Source organism: Lipotes vexillifer, unplaced genomic scaffold (genome assembly GCF_000442215.2).
Source record: "Lipotes vexillifer unplaced genomic scaffold, Lipotes_vexillifer_v1.1 scaffold231, whole genome shotgun sequence".
Classification (NCBI taxonomy): domain Eukaryota; kingdom Metazoa; phylum Chordata; class Mammalia; order Artiodactyla; family Lipotidae; genus Lipotes; species Lipotes vexillifer.
In genome coordinates this window covers 1,639,301-1,661,478 of record NW_006791822.1, presented here as the reverse complement: position 1 = coordinate 1,661,478, position 22,178 = coordinate 1,639,301, and the positions used below count along the sequence as shown (strand labels likewise).

The 22,178-nt window shown below is 41.1% G+C and overlaps 1 protein-coding gene across 1 annotated transcript in view; it reads right to left on the bottom strand.

The window, feature by feature from the left end:
- The window catches only part of PRDM5 (PR/SET domain 5), a 201,615-nt gene that overhangs the window by 134,399 nt on the left and 45,038 nt on the right, over positions 1–22,178 (bottom strand). Inside the window, exon 3 of the mRNA XM_007464843.1 lies at positions 605–727. Coding sequence (XP_007464905.1) covers positions 605–727 — 123 coding nt within the window. The remainder of the gene's footprint in view (positions 1–604; positions 728–22,178) is intronic.

Genomic DNA, 22,178 nt, shown 5'->3' with positions numbered 1-22,178 from the left:
GACTTGCCAGCCTCCAATTCCTTACAATGAGCCTCTTTCTCAGTCTCTTTCTCTCTCTGGATGGATGGATGGACGGACGGACAGATAGAGAGCTATACATCATAGATATAGATATACAGATATAGATACATAGATCCTATTGGTTCTGTTTCTCTGAAAACCCTGAGTAATACAATACCCTCAAGGAGCTCAGAGTACAGTCATAGGGATATACCCAAATAAACTTTCTCCATGAAGGCTTTCCCAAACAATATCACAGAATATGGTGCTATGAGCCAAATAAACCATCAAACAGAAAAACTATCAATAAACATTCACTGAGTGAATTAAAAGTACTTGAAAGCAGAATCCGCCAAGGACAATATCAGCCCATGTAATTCATTCCCTCAAGGATTCTCATAAAGTGAGTGATCTGGTGTCAATTTACAGCTAGGCTTGCCCTTTCCTGCACATGCTGCCGAGATGAGATTTCTCTGCTTTTATGAGTTAGTTACTGTTATTTGAAGCAGGTCATTGGGAAATAAATTTAAAACAGGGAGTACAGTTATAAATTAGTTCATTCCCCTCCCAGTACACAGTACAAATAAGAAGCAAATAAGCTCACTTGAATGGCAGCCAAGTTCTTCTGCTCCTGAGATGGTGCCTCGTGAACAAAGCGAAGCCAGTTGGAGTGCCGTGGGTTGGTAGCATCCAAAATGTACAGAACTTCTCCCTTACTCCCACGAACCTGAAACGTAAAAGCTCCTGAATTTATACTTGAAGTTAATATTAACCATACTAAATAGATTACCCATACTAAAAATAACATGATATTTTTTCATAAGTATTACCTTTCTTATTAACAGGTGTTGAATAGATGCTGGATTAACATCCGTTCTTCCCTTTAAACATATGTACAAACAGAGCCTACTTTAATTTGGCAGATGTCTAGATGACTCACAATTTCAATCAACTCTCAGAAACATCCTGTGTTGATAGCTCTTTTCTGGTCAAGATTATTTATTTGTAGGTGTATTTTAATATATGTGTCACAAATGCAATTGTTCAGGGGATAACTATAATTGCAAACCATCCCCTTTCTTTCCACCCAAGACGGCAGGGCTGCTTGGTTCCCCAAGTGGGAGGGGTGGAGCTGGATAAATCCTTTCAATTTCTCTTTCCACCTGCCTATGGAATCATTTCCATATGCGGAGAATTTGCTAGTCTAACCAGTGGAATCTGACATCCCCTGGGCCACAATTCACATTTTTAACTAGTGGATGAATAAAACAAGTTCAATTTTGTCTTTTCATGGCCTGCTCATGTCTTGCTGAGAACGACGGTGGGCTATCTGTTTTTTGTTTCTTGCCATAAACCCTCCCGGGTCAGATTTACTCAACTCTCAATCAAGGGAGGAGGGCAACTGCCAAAGGAGCAAGTGCTCCACTGGGCATTCTTGAATCCAAGTTGCTTCGAATCTAGCTTCTCAAAACCTCTGCATTGTAGGGTACTGGGCACTTGCTCAGTTTAATAAAGCATATACCAATCTCTACCCAATGTTCATTTTGTGTTTATATTCAATTGGAATCGAGGAGAGGAGGGGGGGAGGCAATGAGTGATTAGCACTCCACATCTCTAACACCAAGTAACACAAATATAAACACTATACCTTCACTGACTTGGAGTGGGAAAAAACAAACTCCAGACCTCCAAAATTTTATAAAGTAAAGCACAACTAGCCTAATAAGGTACGTATTTTCATGATACATTTGGACAATCATTCATTCACTGAACAAATACTGATTGAGTCCCTACCATGGTGCCAAGTACTGCTAATGCACTGGGAATCTTTCAGTGAACAAGACAGACAGATGAAGCCTGACCTCACAGCACTTAAGAGCAAACAAGCACAGAATACAACTTCAGGTAAAGGTAAGTGCTATGAAGACAACTAAAGCATAAGAGGAGGATGCAGAGTGAGGGGAGAAGGGTTCTTCCAGATGAGCTGGTCAGGCAAAGCCTCTCTGATGAGATGACCTGAAAAGAGTCCTAAATGAAGGGAGGGCACAGGCCAGGGGAGAGCTCAGGAAAGCGTGGTTCCAGGCTAGAGGGAACAGCAAGTAAAGGGCAAACAGAAAGGCCCTGAGTTGGAAACAAATTAAGAACAGCAAGAAGGTCATGAGGCTGGAACAGAAGGAGCACCAAAACAATGGTGGGCGTTAAGATCAGACAGGCTGCCATAGGCCATGGTGGGCGTTGAGATCAGACAGGCTGCCATAGGCCATGGTGGGCGTTGAGATCAGACAGGCTGCCATAGGCCATGGTGGGCGCTGAGATCAGACAGGCTGCCATAGGCCATGGTGGTTATATAAAAATCAGTTGTAGGGTTACAGAATAAAATTTTGTAAAAAATAGATTTCCCATATAAGCCCTAAAAAATGCGCTATACTCCACCTATTCATCCTCTCCTCCCTTACACCCCTGGCAAAACTAACCTTGTTACTGTCTTTATAGTTTTGCCTTTTCCAGAATATCATATAAATAGAATCATATATTATGTATAATTTTTAAGACTGGCTTCTTTCACTTAGTAATATGCATTTAAGTTTCCTCTATGTCTTTATAGCTTGATAGCTCATTTATTTTTATTGCTGAATAACACTTTTTTTTTTTCAACCATCAACTTATTGAAGGGCAATTTAGTTGATTCCAATTTTTGGCAATTATGAATAGACTAGTGTAAAGATCTATGTGGAGGTTTGTGTGTGTGTGTGTGTGTGTGTGTGTGTGTGTGTGTGTGTGTGTATTTCATAACATTGTCTGTGCTTAGGTCTAGAAGCAAAACACTGCAGTTACAGTGAGCACACCTGTCACCCAGATCTTGATTTCTAAATATGATTTTCCAATAAAAGCAACCTGTGTTCTCAAACAAATGATTTGAGTCTTGAATTGGTGGAAAGAACATATAAAGATCAGCTTAGAACCAGAAGGAAACAGAGGACTCAGCGAATGGTGGGAAAACAACATAGGAGTGACCTGGAAGTAGTTTCTACTGACCAAATCTGGGAGAATGTAGGCATCAAAAAATAGTGATACTGGTAGATCATAACCCATAGAGTAAATTAGGATTCAAGGGTCCATGCAATATAAATGAATATAATAAATAAATGGAGAGAAAGGAAATGCTTACTTAACAGTAGAATTTCAATAAACATAGAAGAAATGATAGAATTATAAAATTACCATTTCCCAGACATTACTATCATAATATTTGTTTAGGTAGGAATTATGTGGGTGAACTATAGTAGATGAACTTGTGATAGGAAACAGGATATTTACCATCGCATAGAATTTCCCCACAAAATATTTATTAAGTATGAAGAGTTATAACAACCTTACAGTGCACGAATCTGGTAGATATCACCTAAGCAAGTGATAAAAGTCACCCAGTAATGAGACAATGTGAGGTGCTTCCTGATATCATTCACTGAAAAGGACACATATCACTTTTGGGATACTCTTGCCAAAAATGCAGATCCTGAATCTAATCATAAGAAAACCTCAAAACAAACACACACAATAAGAGATAGTTTACAAGCAGTCTGGTTCAAACTCATCAGACATGTCAAGATCAGGTAAGATCATGGAAGACTTTTCCAGGTTAAAGACATCTAAATATAAATGACCTATAAATGTAATTTGTGATTTTGCATTGAATGTTGGACCAGGAATAAGTATATACATTATTTTGCTATAAAGGTGACTAGTGAGACAACTGATGGAATTTTCAAATAAGGTTTATAGATTAGATAATAATATTGTACCAAGTAATTTCCTATTTTGATCATTGTACTATGATGTAAAAGAATGTCCTTGTTTTTAAGAGATACACTTTAAAGTATTAGGAATTAAAAGGTCTGCCATAGATTTAAGAAATGAGACACTGTTAGCTTCTTTATTTCTTCCTCATTTATTCTCCACTTAAGAAACTGCCTTTGGCTCTTCCAGGGATGAAACAGGAGAGGGAAACAATGTAAGGGACAAATAATATCCTTTTTAAATTGGTACCAGTGTAATTTGCATTTGTGCTTTCTGGGTTTAGTGGGTTCACCAGAGAACAGAGAAAGAATGCTTCTATTGCTTCACTAAAAACCTTCCTCCAGGACCATTTAGCAGTGCTTCCCAAGAAGTGGACTGTGTATTTTCAGTTAGCTAAGTACATTTCTCTTTTTCAGTCCCTGGAATTTAGTACTTCAACATGTATACTGATGTTGGGCATATATCCAGAGAAAACCATAATTCAAAAAGACACATGTACCCCAATGTTCATTGCAGCACTATTTACAATAACCAGGACATGGAAGCAACCTAAAGGTCCATCGACAGATGAATGGATAAAGATGTTGTACATATATACAATGGAATATTACTCAGCCATAAAAAGGAACGAAATTGGGTCATTTGTAGAGGCGTGGATGGACCTAGAGACTGTCATACAGAGTGAAATAAGTCAGAAAGAGCAAAACAAATATTGTATATTAACGCATATATGTGGAATCTGGAAAAATGGTACAGATGAACCGGTTTGCCGGGCAGAAATAGAGACACAGATGTAGAGAACAAACATATGGACACCAAGGGGGGAAAGTGGGTGTGGGGTGGTGGGATGAACTGGGAGATTGGGATTGACATGTATACACTAATATGTATAAAATGGATCACTAATAAGAACCTGCTTATAAAAAATAAACCAAATTAAATTAAAAACAACAACAACAACAACACAGGGTGAAATTGTCCTTATAACTGTATCCAGTAATTCTGAAAAAAAAAAAAAAAAAAAAAAAAAAAAAAAAAAAAAAAAAAAAAAAAAAGATCAGCAGCATTAAATATGTCACAGTTTGTCTTCCCACCCAGCAAAGGACAGAAGAAATCACAGAAAGATTCAGCTCAACAAAAGTAAACCCTAACATGTAAATGAAAGAAATGGAAATATGTAATCAAATCAAATATATAAAGAATTTTTCTTTCCTTAAATTTAAACATTTTCCCTGTTAAATCGTGTCAACTATAGACAGAAAAGCTTATTTATTACTTGGATGGTTCATTTTCACAGCAGAAGGGTCTACAATGTTACTCTATTATTTTCCTTCAATTATTTTGAATGCCTGAGGAATCTTTCACTCAACACATACAGGACATCAGGGTTCCCAGAGCAAAGCTAATCAGCCAGATTGGTCCCCAGACATGGCAAAATGTACCCAGTGGAATTTTATTTAACATATGGTAAAATTTAATGGCAGTGAAATATAGTCAGTTCCAAAAATATACAAATAATATCCTTAATTAGAAGTCACAATATGTTATGTTGATTTATTAAATATATTTTCCTTTCTGTCTTTCAACAAGACTTTTCAAAGAAGGTAGTTTTAAGAACTAAGATTTAGAGTATGGATGTCTTTAGAGGATAAAATGTCATCATATTTTTGTATTTAAATTACAGGCATTCTTTTGGCAATTGTTTTTAACTGAAGTAAGGCCAGATGCCCTGCCTTCAGTATTTAATTACCCAGGCTTCATGATATCTTTAGGACCACAAAAAACTAAGTGTGCTCAAATAATCAATTCTGACAGCACACTGTTGTCAGATTTAAACTAAAGAGACACACTTTCAGAAATCAGCAAAGATCATCCCTAGGAACTGCTAATGATTTACAGTTTCTAAGCAAAGGGATGGTTTTTTCCTGTTGATTTTTTTTTTTTGGCGGTACGCAGGCCTCTCACCATTGTGGCCTCTCCCGTTGTGGAGCACAGGCTCCGGACGCGCAGGCTCAGCGGCCATGGCTCATGGGCCCAGCCGCTCCGCGGCATGTGGGATCTTCCCGGACCGGGGCACGAACCCGTGTCCCCTGCATCGGCAGGCGGACTCTCAATCACTGCGCCACGAGGGAAGCCCTTTCCTGTTGATTTTTCAAAGTATTCAGTCTAAAATTCTTCCCAGCTTTGGTGCCTTTAAACACACACACACACACACACACACACACACACACATATCACCGTAGCGTATCTACTTGTATCTCCCCCACATAGTGTCTCATGATCCTAATCCCCAGAACCCCCATCCTCAGAGGGAAAAGCACACAGAGAGAAAACACAGGCTTTTACAGATGTCTCTTTACTGAATAACATCCAGAATATAATACACACAAAGTTAAATAACTTAAAAAGACTGGTGAGAAAAATAAAGTCTCTTTTTCATTATAAATAATTAGTGCCCTAAATATCTCAAGCTGGAAGGAACCTCAAGAAGGCATTCTAGAGTGGTAAAAAATGGTAAAAATGCTGGACCAGGAATCAAAGGCCAGATGTGATCCAAGCTCTGACTGTATCACATACAGTGAGTCATTTCCTCTAGCTGAGCTGAGCCATGGTCTCCTGACCTCTAAAATGGGGATGACAGTCCCTGCCCTGTGACCCCACAGACACTGCGTGAGCCTCAAAGGAATAAGATGCATGACTTCTTTATACCAACGAATATTTTGCAATCACAAAGTTATCAGTACACTGAGGAAAGTGAGGCTCACAGCAACTAACAGACATTCTTGAAGACGAACACTGCTTTCAACAGCACAGCTGGGCACATATGTACCATTTTTCTGCCATGTCAGCTTTTTCAAGGAACAAACATGAAGGATATCCTAAAAGCCCCTATTCAAACCCAAATACATACAAGTAGCCTCTGCTTGGACACCTGAAGTAAGAACAGGTGCCATTACTAGGCAGCAGCAAACCCAGGTGTAGTTTCAGCTGAGCTGACACTCTTCCTTACGCCCAATTCAAACACGTTGCTCTGTGACCAACTGCCTTCAATCCCAGCTCTGTCCCTTCAGTAGTTTTAATTTCTCCCCTACATACATATAGCCCTTCAAATTTCTGAAGGCACGAGTCCCTCCTTCTCTACATTTTCTCTTTTACAAGAAAATAACTCTTTCCTTGTCTGATGTGATAAACGTTCCTTCACCGTCCTGGTTGTCCCCTTATAGATGCACACTAATCTGTCAAAACTCTCTTAACACGGGACAGAAGTCGCACACAAAGGACTATTGTGATCTGGGCACTGTCTCTACTGACGCCAATTTAAAATCACAAAAGCTTTTTTGGTTGCCACATCTTAGCTGAGGTTGCCTTTTTAATCATGTAAGCTGTATCAAGGAAGTTCTCCTGATACCGTCAAAGGCACGTTTAACTGAGGAACTCGGTTAGGTTTCTGTAGGTGAGCAAATCCTGTACTTGGGCACCTGTACAGATTGTTTCAGAGATGGAAACCTTTTATTTGGTACTGTCTCAATAAATATTTTATTCACTAAAAGCTGAGCTAATGTGTCTTTTTTTTTTAACTGTCTTGCCTTTATTTCCTTTAAAAGTTCAAAAATAATTTATAAGAGGTAATGAGAGACTTACTTTAAAAGCACTCCATATCTTGCTTTTCAAAGTACTTTTTAAATTGAGCTAATTTTTTAAAAGAAGAAATAACTGACATGACGTGAAAGACACAGTGAAAAGCATATCATCTTTTCCATGGTAAATTTATGAGAGAGCCTTAGCAGTGTAGCCACTGTCCCTTTCTACAGTTTTACAAACATGTTCAGACAATCAGATTTCAGTGACATATTTGGATAGACTAGTTTTTTACTGCATACAGAATAAAGTAAATTTAGCTGGCATTAGCTTATTATACCCACCGCTTTAGGGGTTTTCTGTAAAGAACATGCAAAAGATAGTGTATAAATACTGTGGCATCCATTTGGACTGCTTAGTGGCTTTTTTTTTTTTTTTACATTTGATTTTGTCAATATCATAAGGCAGGTAACTTCTCTATAAGTAAAGTATTATTTCACCAAGGAATCAGAAAACCACATTAATAAAGTCAGCATGTCTTTTGACAATTTGGTGTGATCCATCAGATCCATTAGAAATGATTCACAAAACTTTAAATCTGGTTAAAGTTTTATGAGCCTATAGTGTTGCTCAATTTTTTATACAGATTTGAGACTTAGACAAAGCCTTGAAGTCAGCTTTTGGAGAACCCTCCCTACGGTATATTAAAAGGGCACAGAAAATATGGCAAAAATAAGAAAATTTTAGTAGCAAAATTCTACTTATCAGACATGAAAGCATTTCAAAGAGTTGGTCATATAAAAAAACAACGATAATCTCCAAGATCCAGAGATCATAGTTTTGATATTGTTTTTAAAAGATGATGCTTTGTATCTGAACATTTCTGGGCAAGGGTTATAGAAACACTGAACAACAAAGAGCACTGTGCAGTCCACAGGGAGAAAAAATGAAAAGAAAAAGAAAGATCCATTTTTCCTTTGATTCTCATCTCCTAACCCAAATTCCACTGGTGTAGTCACTGTTTTTAGATTTTTCCTAAATATATAGCTTTTCTACAGCTATTAAAATTGAATCTGCCCAGCCCATTTAAATTCACGTCTTCAAAATATATGCAACTTCCTTGATAAAGAAACAAATAAATCATTTCATTGTAAGAATACACCTAAGGCAATCAAGTATTTCCCAATCACTAAGGTTCATCCTTTCCCTTCTTATAATCATCCAACAACCAGAGTTCTGTGCTGAAGAATTCTAAAAGGTAACATTAGTTATCAGTAAACAACATTTATTTAACAACACCTCCTGTGCAGTCCTTTATCGGTTATTTTAAAATATGCCATGAGAAGCAACAAATGAAATTCTAGAATATAGTTCCTTTATTCAACATCTTCAGTATTAATAAAGAAACAACACATGATTTAAACAAAAAACCCACAAAGCAATGCCTGGTTATTATAAAGCAGATATACAAATAAACTTCATTCATTTCAAAAACATTTAGTACATACAGATGTAAAGTAACACACAGTTCCAAGTCCTGAGGATGGACCAAAGTGAAAATAAAATATTAGAAAAGAGTATGTTATGAAAATCTTTCAATAGACAAGGTTTGCAAAAGGAGTAAACCTAGCAGTCCTCAGAGGCCTGCTTGTAAGATTGGCCCTTGACTGGCATATGGGAACTTGTGTTCTCGGGGTGCCCCCAGTAAACAGTTAATGGGTAAGGGTGGTTCACTGTTCCTAGACAGTGTAAACACTACGGTTTATGCTGAACACCTGCTTTTCTTCTGGGAATCTGGAATTTTGGGACACGCTAAGGCAGAAGGTGCCTACAAGCCCCCAGTAAAAATCTTGGGTACTGAATTTCTAATGGGTCTCCCTGTACAGAAACATCACATGTGTGTGGCTGCTTTTTCATTACTGAGAGAAGAGTGAGCTCTGTGTGTGACCCCTCATGGGAGGGAGAAAGCATAAGGAAATCTATGCATGGGTTCCTCCGGACTCTACCTGAGCCTTCTTCCCTTACGATCCAGCTGTACTGCCTTGCTACATCACTGAAATAAATCTTACCCATGAGTACAACTATATACTGAGTCCCAGGAGCCCTAGTGAATCTCTGAATGTGGGGTAGTCTTGGGAATCCCCAACACACAAGACGAGGCTAGTTCCAGTTGCTGAATGAATGGCATACAAATTTGTCAACAGAAGAGGTAGAAAATCGTTTCAAGATCAACAGTTCTATCATACTCATATTTAAATTACACAAATTAAACTATATCCATTCAATGAAAGGAAAAAAATAAATAAGAAAAAAAATCAAAGAAAGAAAATAAATATTATAGTTAGGACCGTTCCTTTTCATGGTCCATAATTTTAATGACATGAGATTGTTGCCATATGAACTGGTTTCAGAACCTAAGCCCTGCATAAGCTGTGATTCCACTGCAGGGAACGTTATCCCAATGACAGAATGGTAGAGCAGCTGAGTCATCCTGTGCAGAGGAAGCAAGATGAATGACACGGGTAAATGTGGTTGGGAAGACACAGCTAGTAAAGAACAAGGGGACTCAAATGTGGTGGTTCAGGCAGCAAACTCAGAGAAATAACAGGAAATAAATGGGAAATGTGTCAACTAGCAAGTTTTGTGCTTCACCTAACAGAAAGTGCAAAGGCTAATCAGGATGCGGCCCAGCAGGAACCATCCTCTCGGTAATAATGTACGTGGAGGAAGAGTGGAAAGTAGGAAAGGGGATTCAACGGGGAAGGATGGGGGAGAGTGGATGATGGGCGGGCGTCCGACAACTCTAATACGCAGGATGGACTGCGTGTGGAGGGAAAACTTTATGAAAGGAAAAAGAATTACATAGGCTATTACCATGAGCTAGGTGTGAAATAATAAGGCTCTGGAAAGAGGTACGGGTAGGAAGCCTTGAAAGTTGGCACCTAATACCTGAAAAATAGAGTATAGAAGAAGGAAAATCAGACAGACGATTCCCCTAGAAGGTCTGAATCCAAAGCAGACAAAACAAGATAGACAGGCATAGTTAAGGTAGCTATAGGAAGGAATACAAACACAAAAGGTAAATAATATTTATGTCACATGCAAGCAGAGAAGAAAGTAGAAAATTCTTCTCAAATCCTCCTCCCACACATCTAGCCCTTCAGGTGGGTTGGCCAAGGATTCCCTACTCTCTATAGTTGTCATGATACAGTGGAAAGATGTTGGAATATGACCCTCACATACAACTCACAGAAGGCCCTTGAGTATCACAGGACAGTATCGGTGAGGGTAATTAAGAGTATATCCTCCGAATTAAGGAGTGTTCAGAAAAGGAAGTCTTCTTCAAGGAGTGGATCTTCACTTGCTCCTGAAAGATTTACGTTTCTCACTCAAAATTTCCAGAGAAAGTTCTTACTTCCTATCATCCAAATGTGAACAGAAGGACAGCCTCAGAAGGGGCCACAACAACCATGTTGTACATAATTCTCTCTTACTGTAGCTCATTTTCTAGAATTCTGCCAAAAGGCTCATGTTGCCCGGAAGCAGGGTCACTGGAACAGGAGTGTCTCCCTGCTACAGACCAAGCTGCGTCTGGCATTAATCATGCTCTGGCAACAAAAGGGCTGGCAAGGAATGCCATCCAAACCTGGAACACAGATATTGCAGCAGAGGATGTTTTCTGAGAAAGAAAGCTGGGGCTTTCCCCTTGATCTGATTTCTTTGCAGCTGGCCATATACGCCCAGGCCTAGGGAGTCAACGGAAATGAGAAATCCTCCTGGGAAAGAGCCCTTGAGAAAAAGAATCTTGGAGAATCCAAGGGACTCTTCCAGAGTGTGGTCCCTTCCAAAGACCTGGGGCTTACCAGGCTATCTTTGTGGGCCCTCTGACTCTACCACTCAGGCCACTTAACCCTCAACTCTCAAATCCCTGCACCTCTGAGACCAGCTCATGGCCTACTTGAGAAGAATATGGGCAGACACTGAGATTATTCAGTCCGCGCTATTGCTAAATCAGCCCTGATATCAATCCTGCTCCAACTCTGGTACCACAAAATCCTAAAATTGCATTCTTGATTTGTTCTCTCATGGGATAATCTGCTACCTCATTCCCAACCAAGTCCCTAAGTGACTGGGATCCTACCCAGCTTGCTTTACTTACAACGTACTTACTCTATTCATTGGATTCCTTTCCCTCAATCCCGACTGTTTTTTAACAGGGCACAGTCATGCGCTGTTGGATTCGTCCAAGGCCAAATGAAGGGCAGCCCAGGTCCCTGCCAGTTGGTGCTCTTTGGTCCCCTACATGCCAGCAGTCCCACTCCTCAGGGATGGGTAACCCAGATGGCAGATTATAGTTCCTGGGCATCAGCTCAGATGCTCCTCAAAGACTAATCTCCTAGATTCTTATCTACCCTTGGACTCAAATCCCAAACCTGGACCTGCTTCTGGATCAGATGCTCTGCCTCTTTCTGACCAAGAGCATACACCAGGACTGACCACCCTCACCTTCATCAGAGCATCCTAAACTTTTCTTGTTAAGATGTCAAGAAAACCTATTGGATTTGGGGTATGTTCTGGCAATGATCTACTATCTGAACATAAAGAGCATTTTCCTGATTGAGTATTTTTCCACACTGACTCAAAATCTATCGTCAAATCCATGCTCCACACTCTCCTCAGAGTTCTCTCTGTAATTCACCCATCTCCCCATGCTAACGCCTATTTAGAAGCTGCCTATTTTCTGCCAGAAGTCCTTGGCATGACATAGGAAGCCCTTCACATGCTGATTTGTCTTGTCTCAGCTCAGTTCACTCTACCCATCTCCCACGGCACTGCACACAGGTACACACCTACACACACCTGGCCCAGGCAATCTAAGAACACACATCTTCTGCCTGGAAGAGGGGAAAAGTGCTCACACTTCCACCTGAGGGATGCTCACATGAGTCAGATCCCATGACAAAAGGCTCTCATTTGGGTATCATGTCACTCTTAACCGAAAATATGCCTTTGATTCAGTCAAATTCACTCTATGAAAACCAAAACATAAAAGAAAATGATACTGCCTTAAATAACAAATAATAATAATAGAAACAGCTGTTAGTTGAGTGTTTATTATGTATCTGGCACTTTGCTAAGCACCTTTACAGATGTTATATAATTTACTCCTTGAAATAACCTATGAGGTAGGTGTTACATATTAACTACATTTAACAGATGACGAAACTGAGGCACAAAGAGAATAAATAATTTGTCCAAGGTTTCACAGTTAGTTAAGTACTAGAGCTAGAGTCTGAACCAAGACAATCTAATTCCTGAGCCCACCACATTACACTACCTCAATATACTTACGACCTTGGTCAACAGTTGCTGACCGATATGCAGAATTCTAAGAATAAGTCCTCAGGACCCTCACCCTTGTAGACTGTCCTCCTGTTTGAGTGTGAGTGGAACCTTGAGTATGATGAGATATCACTATGATTATGTTGTATTGCAGATAGAAGACTATCCTTGGGGATAGCCTAATCCAATCACACAAGATGCTTAAAAGCAGAGTTTTCTCTGGCTGACAGCAGAAAAGAAGTCAGAGAGATAGAAAGCATGAGAGGAATTTGACATGAGGGAGATTCTCCACTACTCAGATGGACAAGCCACAGGGCAGTCTGAGAGCAGCCCCAAAGAAATCTAGGGACTGAAAACAAACCCAGCAATAGAGTAAAGAACTCAGTCCAACAACCTCAAGGAATTGAATTCAGCCAACAACCTCAATGAGCTTGGAAGCAAATTGATTCTCAAAGCCTCCAGATAAGATTACTGAGCCCTGCCAACACCCTGATATGACCTTGTAAGACCCTTAAGCAGAGAAGCCGCCTAGACTTCTCACCAATAAAACTGTAAGATTTAAAAAAAGGATGTTGTTTTAAGCCACTAGTGATTTGTTACAGGCAAAAGCAGAAAACTAACAACCCTCTCCTGGTACCAAAAATCTACATTAGTTTTCTATCACTGCACAACAATTACCACAAACAGCTTAAAACTACACCTATTTCTTATCCCACAGTTCTACTGGTAAGAAGGCTGGATGAGCTCAATGGGATTATCTGCTTAGGGTTTGTGAAGAAGGCTCTGTGCGGGAATACGCTTCCAAGTTCACTCAGGTTGTTGGACAAATTCCAGGTCCTTGAAGCTGTAGGACCAAGAGACTTGCTTCTTTCACTTTAGATGACATAATAGATGATGATTTATAATCTGCAAATGATGTTAATTATGTAAAAAAGAATGTGAATGCCTTTAAATATAATATAAACTTATGTTTAATGTAAGGAATTTAGTCTTATGGTAAATGAAAGAAGGGGAGACAAAAAATAGGGAAGGGACCTAACATGTACTCTTTTTAAATTTTAATTCTAATTCTTAGGTTACAGAAACAATCAGTTCCTCTTAAAAAAATAAAAAGTAAATGCTTCTACATTTCCCATTTCATCAGTTCTCTCCAAATCTTAGACTTTAAATTATGGGTTTTTTTACATTTATTATGGAGCTGCCTGAGTACATTTTCGCTAGTGTATATAGAGACATCAAACTTGTATCAAGAACTTCACACATAAGGAAACTACTGACCATAAATATTTTTCTATTACTTTCTCACCTCATAAAGACATATTAAACCATTAAAAATACAGATGTAGAACACACTGAAGAGAAGAAATTGGGGAAACTGAAAATCAAAAGGTATTATATAACACTGGTTTGAGTTTTTAAAAGTGTGCTTACAAATCTAGGGCTTTCCCCAAGGGAGTGTTTTTAATTTTGCAACAAACTACCTTTTAAGATAAGTCATCTAAAATTACAAAGTGACAAAAACACCTTCTCTGCCCAAAGATATCTCATTTTACTGCCGGCTGTTAGCTCAAAAATGAGAAAAACCTGTCTTATGCACAAACAAAAATCCTAATATTAAACTCTAATGACCAGCTCACTAGACCCAGGACCTTACCTTCCAAATGTGTTCACAGGGTGAAATGGAAACAACATTGGAAAGTTGCCTGCAATGAACTCCTGCAAGTCAGAACAACTTAGACATGTGGGTATTATTACCATGTTCTGTAACATGAGTACAAAGATTTTACTTTTATTAACAAACAGTCCCTTACTCTAAAACTGACTGCTTTACTCATCTATTATTACCCAATTATATTTACCTTTAATAGGTCTCTACTACAGAAATATCTACAGTTCTTAGGCTTTTACCTGAACAAGAATTGGCAATGACCCTATACAATATCACAATACCATATATATATTTTTTACATCTTTATTGGACTATCATTGCTTTACAATGTTGTGTTAGTTTCTGCTGTACAACAAAGTGAATCAGCTATCTGTATACATATATCCCCATATCTCCTCCCTCTTGAGCCTCCCTCCCAGCCCCTCTGTCCCACCCCTCTAGGTCATCACAAAGCACCGAGCTGATCTCCCTGTGCTATGCAGCAGTTTCCCACTAGCCATCCATTTCACATTTTACCATATGTTTTTGAAAGCTGATTTTTTAAAAGTTTATTTTAGAAAAGTAATATGGTGCATACACTGTATTTATGTAATGTTTTCTACAGGGTTTGGAGCACCATCCCATAATCAAACATATTCATGTTTCTGCAACTAAAAGTATGAATAGTCATCTAAGTAAGATAAAAACAAAAGGCTACAAATGGCCTCACATAAGTTCAAGTCAGATTCTGCTGCTAAACATGTTATTTAAAAAGAAAAAGAGAAATTTGGTTTTCAGAGCTTTTTAGATTTCCGATTTCCAGGTAAAGGTCTATGGACCTAGAGGTTAAAATGAGAAATTAACCCGTTAGAGTACTTTTTCTCCACAGAGATGACATAAATGTATTAGAATGATAACAGGTGCTCTGGCAATAGTACAGCGCTACAGAATTAAAGAAAAACATGCTAATTTACCTGGGAACAGAGATCCTTACTGTGCTAAATGTGTAAAAGGTTGCATGGACAGTTGGCAGTCTATAAAAGGGCTAAAAAAACAGATTTCTTTGTGGAGAACTACCCCGACACTGTCTTTGACCTGGAAGTGAAGCCCATAGATTAAAAACTAGGCACAACATGAAGATCTACAGTCTCTACGTAAGAACACATTCTTCTTTGATCACCTGCAATCTACTTATTAATATGCAAAGTGGAGACAACATGCAAGGTGCCCTCCTTTGGGCTTTGAAAGGTCTGACATTTGTAAAATACAAAATTACCATCTTCAATACGGACAAAGGAATATGTATGCTTTTCAACTGATCTCTGGGGACTGACAGAAGAAAAAATGTTTTAAAAACATGATTCAGGGACTTCCCTGGTGGTGCAGTGGTTAAGAATCTGCCTGCCAATGCAGGGGATACAGGTTCAATCCCTGGTCCGGGACAATCCCAGATGCCGCACAGCAACTGCTACAGAGCCCGCACTCTAGAGCCCGTGAGCCACAACTACTGAGCTCGTGCACTGCAGCTACTGAAGCCCACACACCTAGAGCCCATGCTCTGCAACAAGAGAAGCCACCACAATGAGAAGCCCGTGCACCACAACGAAGAGTAGCCCCCGCTCGCCGCAACTAGAGAAAGCCCGCGCGCAGCAACGGAAACCCAACGCAGACAAAAAAAAAAGTGATTCGTTAATCGAAAGTTAAAAAATAACAAATGTGCACATCAAAATGTTAATTATCTAAGCTGCCCTAAAAATTCTGCTAAGAACAATGTACTTTCAGAGTAGTCATTTATCATACAGTAAGGAAATTACAGGCCACATCATTAACTGGAATGTATTCAAGTCCATGAGCATTAATCTTCCTTATTTAAAAAGAAAACACAAAATTTCTCAGGTAGAATTTTATGCAAACTTTCAGTAGTGTTTGGAGAGCCTCCACTGTGTGCAGAGTAGTTACATACATGTTGGTGTTTCTGACTTACAGAAACACCATACCTATCCTTAGAAAAAATTCATTAAACCCACTTTTTTCTATTCAACATAAATTAGAGCTAAAATCTGTTACAAAAACAGACCAAGGGCTTCCCTGGTGGCGCAGTGGTTGAGAGTCCGCCTGCCGATGCAGGGGACGCGGGTTCGTGTCCTGGTCCGGGAAGATCCCACGTGCCGCGGAGCGGCTGGGCCCGTGGGCCATGGCCGCTGCGCCTGCGCGTCCGGAGCCTGTGCTCCGCGACGGGAGAGGCCACAACAGTGAGAGGCCCGCGTACCGCAAAAAAAAAAAAAAAAAAAAAAAAAAACCGACCAAAAACTAAGTAACCTGGTTACACATTTTCTATACTCAGATGCAAATAAATCAAGCTGCTCATAAAGAGAATTCTAGTGACTTCCCTGGTGGTGCAGTGGGTAAAAATCTGCCTGCCAATGCAGGGGACATGGGTTCGAGCCCTGGTCCGGGAAGATCCCACATGCTGTGGAGCAACTAAGCCCGTGTGCCACAACTACTGAGCCTGCGCTCTAGAGCCCATGAGCCACAACTACTGAGCCCACGTGCCACAATCACTGAGCCTGCGCTCTTAGAGCCTGTGCTCCACAAGAGAAGCCACCGCTTGATGCAACTAAAGAAAGCCCACGCACAGCAATGAAGACCCAACGCAGCCAAAATTAATAAATTAATTTTTTTTTAAGTTTAAAAGAAAAAGAGAATTCTAGCCCGCCTGTTGTTCTCACATTTAACTTACTACATAATAACAGCAAAAGGTCTTGGCAAACATAAAAATGTAAACTGCACTGAATACAAACAGAGCCTGTGTTGCTATAATATTAAAGAATCCACAGATGGTTGGCATCGGGAGACTGGCACAAATACAAAAAAACTAGAAAGACAAGTAAATAAAAAGATAAATGTGTAGAAACTGAACAAGGTATGTGTGAACCTCATTTGCCATATTGGAAATAAAAACCCTTGTGTCAACACACAGGTGATCTGGAATGTCTGTTATGATCTATGATCTTGAAGTCTTGGGAAAAACTCAGGCTCAGTTAACTGATACATGAACTACAGAGTAAAAAGCCTGCCGAACTGCATGAGAACACTGTGTAAGGAGGCTGCGTGGTGTTAAGGCAGGGAGGGGTAGTAGCAGGAAAAGGGAGGACATGGAGGAAGAAGAGGAAAAGAGGGAGGAAGGAGGGAGGAGGGTGAGGAAGGGATGGGGGAAGGGGCAGGAGAAAGGAAAAGGAAGAGGGAGAGAAGCAGGAAAGAAGATGGAAGAGAAGGGCCTGCGAGATGCCCACTCTGAGATTCTGCCTACACGTCCCAACCAGATTAAGGTTTCTAGAACTATATGAAGATGTTATGACCTAAACTGAAAAAACATGCATTCAACTCTTGTATTATTCCAAAGTGATAAGCAAGTACGGTGTGTCAAGCACTGGACTAGACACTGGGACACACGGATAATGACTCTGCCCCTTTTCGTGTCATTCAATAAACATGGTTTGTTTGCACTACGAAATCAAAGATCGACAGCATTTAATCCCTGTGAGCGAGCTCACGGCCCAGCGAGCAGGGACAGACACCCCAACGTGCAATAAATGCCAACACAGTGACCTGCCTCACGGATTCCGAGAGCAGTGAGGAGAGGCCCCCTTGCCCCCGGTCAGCCTGGCAGGAATAAGAAAGGGGGGGGGCATGGGCAAAAAAGTAAAGGGGGGCTTCCCTCGTGGCGCAGTGGTTGAGAGTCCGCCTGCCGATGCAGGGGACGCGGGTTCGTGCCCCGGTCCGGGAAGATCCCACGTGCCGCGGAGCGGCTGGGCCCGTGAGCCATGGCCGCTGAGCCTGCGCGTCCGGAGCCTGCGCTCCGCAACGGGAGAGGCCACGGCAGTGAGAGGCCCGCGCACCAAAAAAAAAAAGTGAAGGGACTTTGGCAAAAGCAAAGGCACGCGTGCAGGCGAGTGAAACGTAAAACTGAACAGTTCTGTGCGAGGCGGGAAATGTCAAGAACAAGGGCACAGAGGTCAGCAGCGGGCCAGGGCCCCAGAAAGAGAGTATAACTCTTCACCGCCCCTGAGTGCACGCCCAGCAGCCAGGACGCCTAAGAGTTCCAGACTCTTCTTACGGGGAGATTCATTCGCTCAGTCCAGGTAGGATGAACCTCGGGCAGGCAAAACTGGACACCTACCATGTTTTAGGCTTTTGTGTACGGAACTATTTTTTTGTCCAGCGTCTCATACTCTCTTGTGCGTGGAGGAAGGCACAGAACAGCTTCTACACAGTCCACTGTGCCAGGTTCCCATGTGGGAGAGGAATATCCTTCCCAGCAGAGCTCCGACCTTCATCCAGCTTGACTCAAACACTTTCCACAACAGGAACTCTCTGTCCAACTCTCTGTTGATTAGGAACACGTTTCTCTCTACTTCCACATAGTTATTTCGGTTTTCTTTTGTCAGTTCTGTCCTCAAACGAGGAAGCTAAGGCTGCGCGGTCTCCCCACAGCAAGCCTGCAAAGCATATGAAGACAGCGATCGGATTCTGCCTCTCTTCTCCTCCAGGTTAAGAACCCCAGCCCCCTCCTGACCGACTGACAGGGCACAGTTTCCAAACCCTTTTTGTGTGTGGCTGCTCTCTGCTGAATGTCCCCTGTTGACCAATTTCCAGATTCATGTCTAATACCCAGAACTTGACACGACTCTCCTGATGTGCTCTGACCAGTAGGCAGTATAATGGCACTTTTCTCTCCATGATCACAAGATTCCATTGCTTTATTTGCAGTCTGGGTTTTTCATCTAGCCACCAAGTAACACTGCTAACCAAAATGTCCACATAAACCAAGTAAACCTTGAGACGTTTGTGTATGAGTCAGTATCAAGTCTGGTACGCCTCATCTTGAACTTGGAAAATTGACTTTACATTGATCCATGTTTAATTCCGTCATGGAAGTATTTGGTCCATCACTCTACTTACTAACAGTTTTTGAATATCAATTATGTATCTTAAAATATTATCTATCCTTCATATCCATTAGGATGGCTACTATGAAATAGTAATGGGGGGCTATTCAAGATGGCAGCATAGGAAGAACCCGAACTTAGCTCTTCCCAATACAGCTACATATGGATCAACCCCCTTGGAAAGAACCTGAGAACTAGCTGAACAGCTGCTCCACAGCAAAGGATAAAAAGGATCACATCAAGACAGGTAGGACAGGCCAAGAAGCACTACTGCCAAAATTCCCACCCCCAGCTTGAGGTCACATGATAGGGAGGCATCTCACCAGGTGGGCCTTCTCCTAGAGGACTGAGGGGTTGGTGCCCCACATTGGGCACCCTGGTCCCTGGGATATACACTGGAAGGACAAGCCCCCAAAACATCTCACTTAGAGAACCAAAAGGGTTGACATACAAGGGTCCCAAAGTGCTATAGGAAACTAAGACTCCCCTCTTAAAGGGCTCTCAAGTGGTCTCACTTGGTGGAAACACAGCAAAATAACAGCAGTTTGAAAAACGCCAAGACTCTACGCGATGGAGAGTCATTTGTGAATCTAAAAGCATCACCTGAATGGGTGGGGAATGGTGGAAATGCTCCCCCCAGACGCAGGGAGGCACTAGCAGACACTAATGTGCTCCCTACTCAGGGAGAGTGATTACTGCAGCACTAACCAGCCACTTTGCTGAAGCCAGAGAGCTCAGGCGGTTGCTCTCTGGCTGGGACTGGCAGGGGCGGGCAGTCACGGTATTCTCACACTCGTGGCCTAGGCCGACATTCTCGTGCAGACTAGGCACTCTCCGGCTGCAATGCTGAAGCCCACAGGCTGGTGTACTCACATCATTTTCCCGCTGCCTTCCAGAAGCAAGAATGCACACTCCGCCCCTCACTCTCCAGCTGCCTCGCCAAAGCCGGGAAAGGTACAATCCACACAGGGGACACCCCATGATCACCTGGCTCTGCTGGCCTTCCTGAGCCCACAGGACCACAACAATTGAAAACAACAGCTCTTGACAGGCCAACAGTTCCTGACCACCAGCACACTGCACAGACAGCAGACTACAACACAACCCCAGTCTTCCTATGAAAAATGTGTTTATACTTAGCCTGGAGCTTCACCCTGAGCAACAGAATTCAGGTTTCCCACATGTCTAGAGGACAGGCAGAGACCCCCAGGGAATCTAAGTAAGGAAACACCATCCTGCGCATGCCCCTGGCCTCACAACAGCACAATGAGACTCCCCAGAAAGCTACTCAAACACTTGTCAAAAGCCTTGATTTTTAGAACTGTTGCCCAGGGGACAACTCTAGTTCTCCTGGTCTGGTGGTCAGCAGGGGTTATAACTGTAGCCACACAGGACTGTATATACCTGTATATTTTAAAAGCTGCTGCCTGGGGGGTCCAGCTTCTAATCAGCCTGAAACTAGGCGTTAAATGAGATTGCTCCCTTTGGAACAGACAGGTTTTGAACAGTGGCATATCAAGAATAAATCAGGTGGAGACTCACCTTTGTGACCACCTAGAGGGGTGGGATAGGGAGGATGGGAGGGAGATGCAAGAGGGAGGGGATGTGGGGATATACAGTATAGGTGTAGCTGTTCACTTTCTTATACAGCAGAAACTAACACACCATTGTAAAGCAATTATACTCCGATAAAGATGTGAAAGAAAGAAAGAAGGAAGGAAGGGAGGGAGGAAAGAAGGAAGGAAGGAAGGAAGGAAAAGAAAGAAAGGAAAGAAAGAAAGAAAGAAAGAAAGAAAGAAAGAAAGAAAAGAAAGAAAGAAAGAAAGAAAGAAAGAAAAGAAAAAGAAAGAAAGAAAGAAAGAAAGAAAAGAAAGAAAGAAAGAGAGGGAGAAAGAATCATAGAACCATCTTCACTCCTCCCCCCCTAAAAAAAAGAATAAATCAGGTGGTATGTAAAACCACAAAGAATCAAAAGACAACCAAGAGCTAGGGCAGGATTAACAAGAAGGATCATCACTTACACGAGGACACTCATCCAACACCAAGGAAGGTAGTTTTGCCTAATACATAGAAACAATGACAGAGAGCCAAGCAAAATGATGAAACAAAAAAATATGTTCCAAATAAATACACAAGACAAAATCTCAGAAAAAGACCTTAGTGATATGAAAATAAGTAATATACCTGATAAAGAATTCAAAGTAGTAATCATAAAAATGCTCACCAAACTCAGGAGAGTTTGGATGAACACAGTGAGAACTTCAAAAAAGAAACAGAGGGACCTCCCTGGTGGTCTAGTGGTTAAGACTCTGCACTTCCACTGTGGGGGCATGTGTTCAATCCCAGGTCAGGGAAGTAAGATCCTGCATGCCACATGGCATGGCCAAAAAAAAAGAGAGAGATAATAGAAAATATGAGAAAGAACCAATCAGGGCTGAAGAATACAATAACTGAAATGAAAAATACACTAAAGGAAATCAACAGTGAATTAGATGATACAAAAGAACAGATCACCAATATGGAAGACAGGGTAATGGAAATCACCCAATCAGAACAGCAAAATAGAGAAAAGAATATTTTAAAAAGAGGACAGTTTAAGGGACCTCTAAGGCAACGTCAACCATACTAACATTTGCATTATAGAGGTCCCAGAAGAGGAAGAGAGAGAGAAATGGACAGAAAACCTATTTGAAGAAATAAAAGGTGAAAACTTCCCTAACCTGAGGAAGGAAATAGGCATTCAGGTCCAGGAAGCACAGAGAATCCCAAACAAGATGAACCCAAGGAGATTCTCACCAAGACACATTATAATTAGAATGTCAAAAGTTAAAGATAAAGACAGAATTTTTTTAAAAATCTAG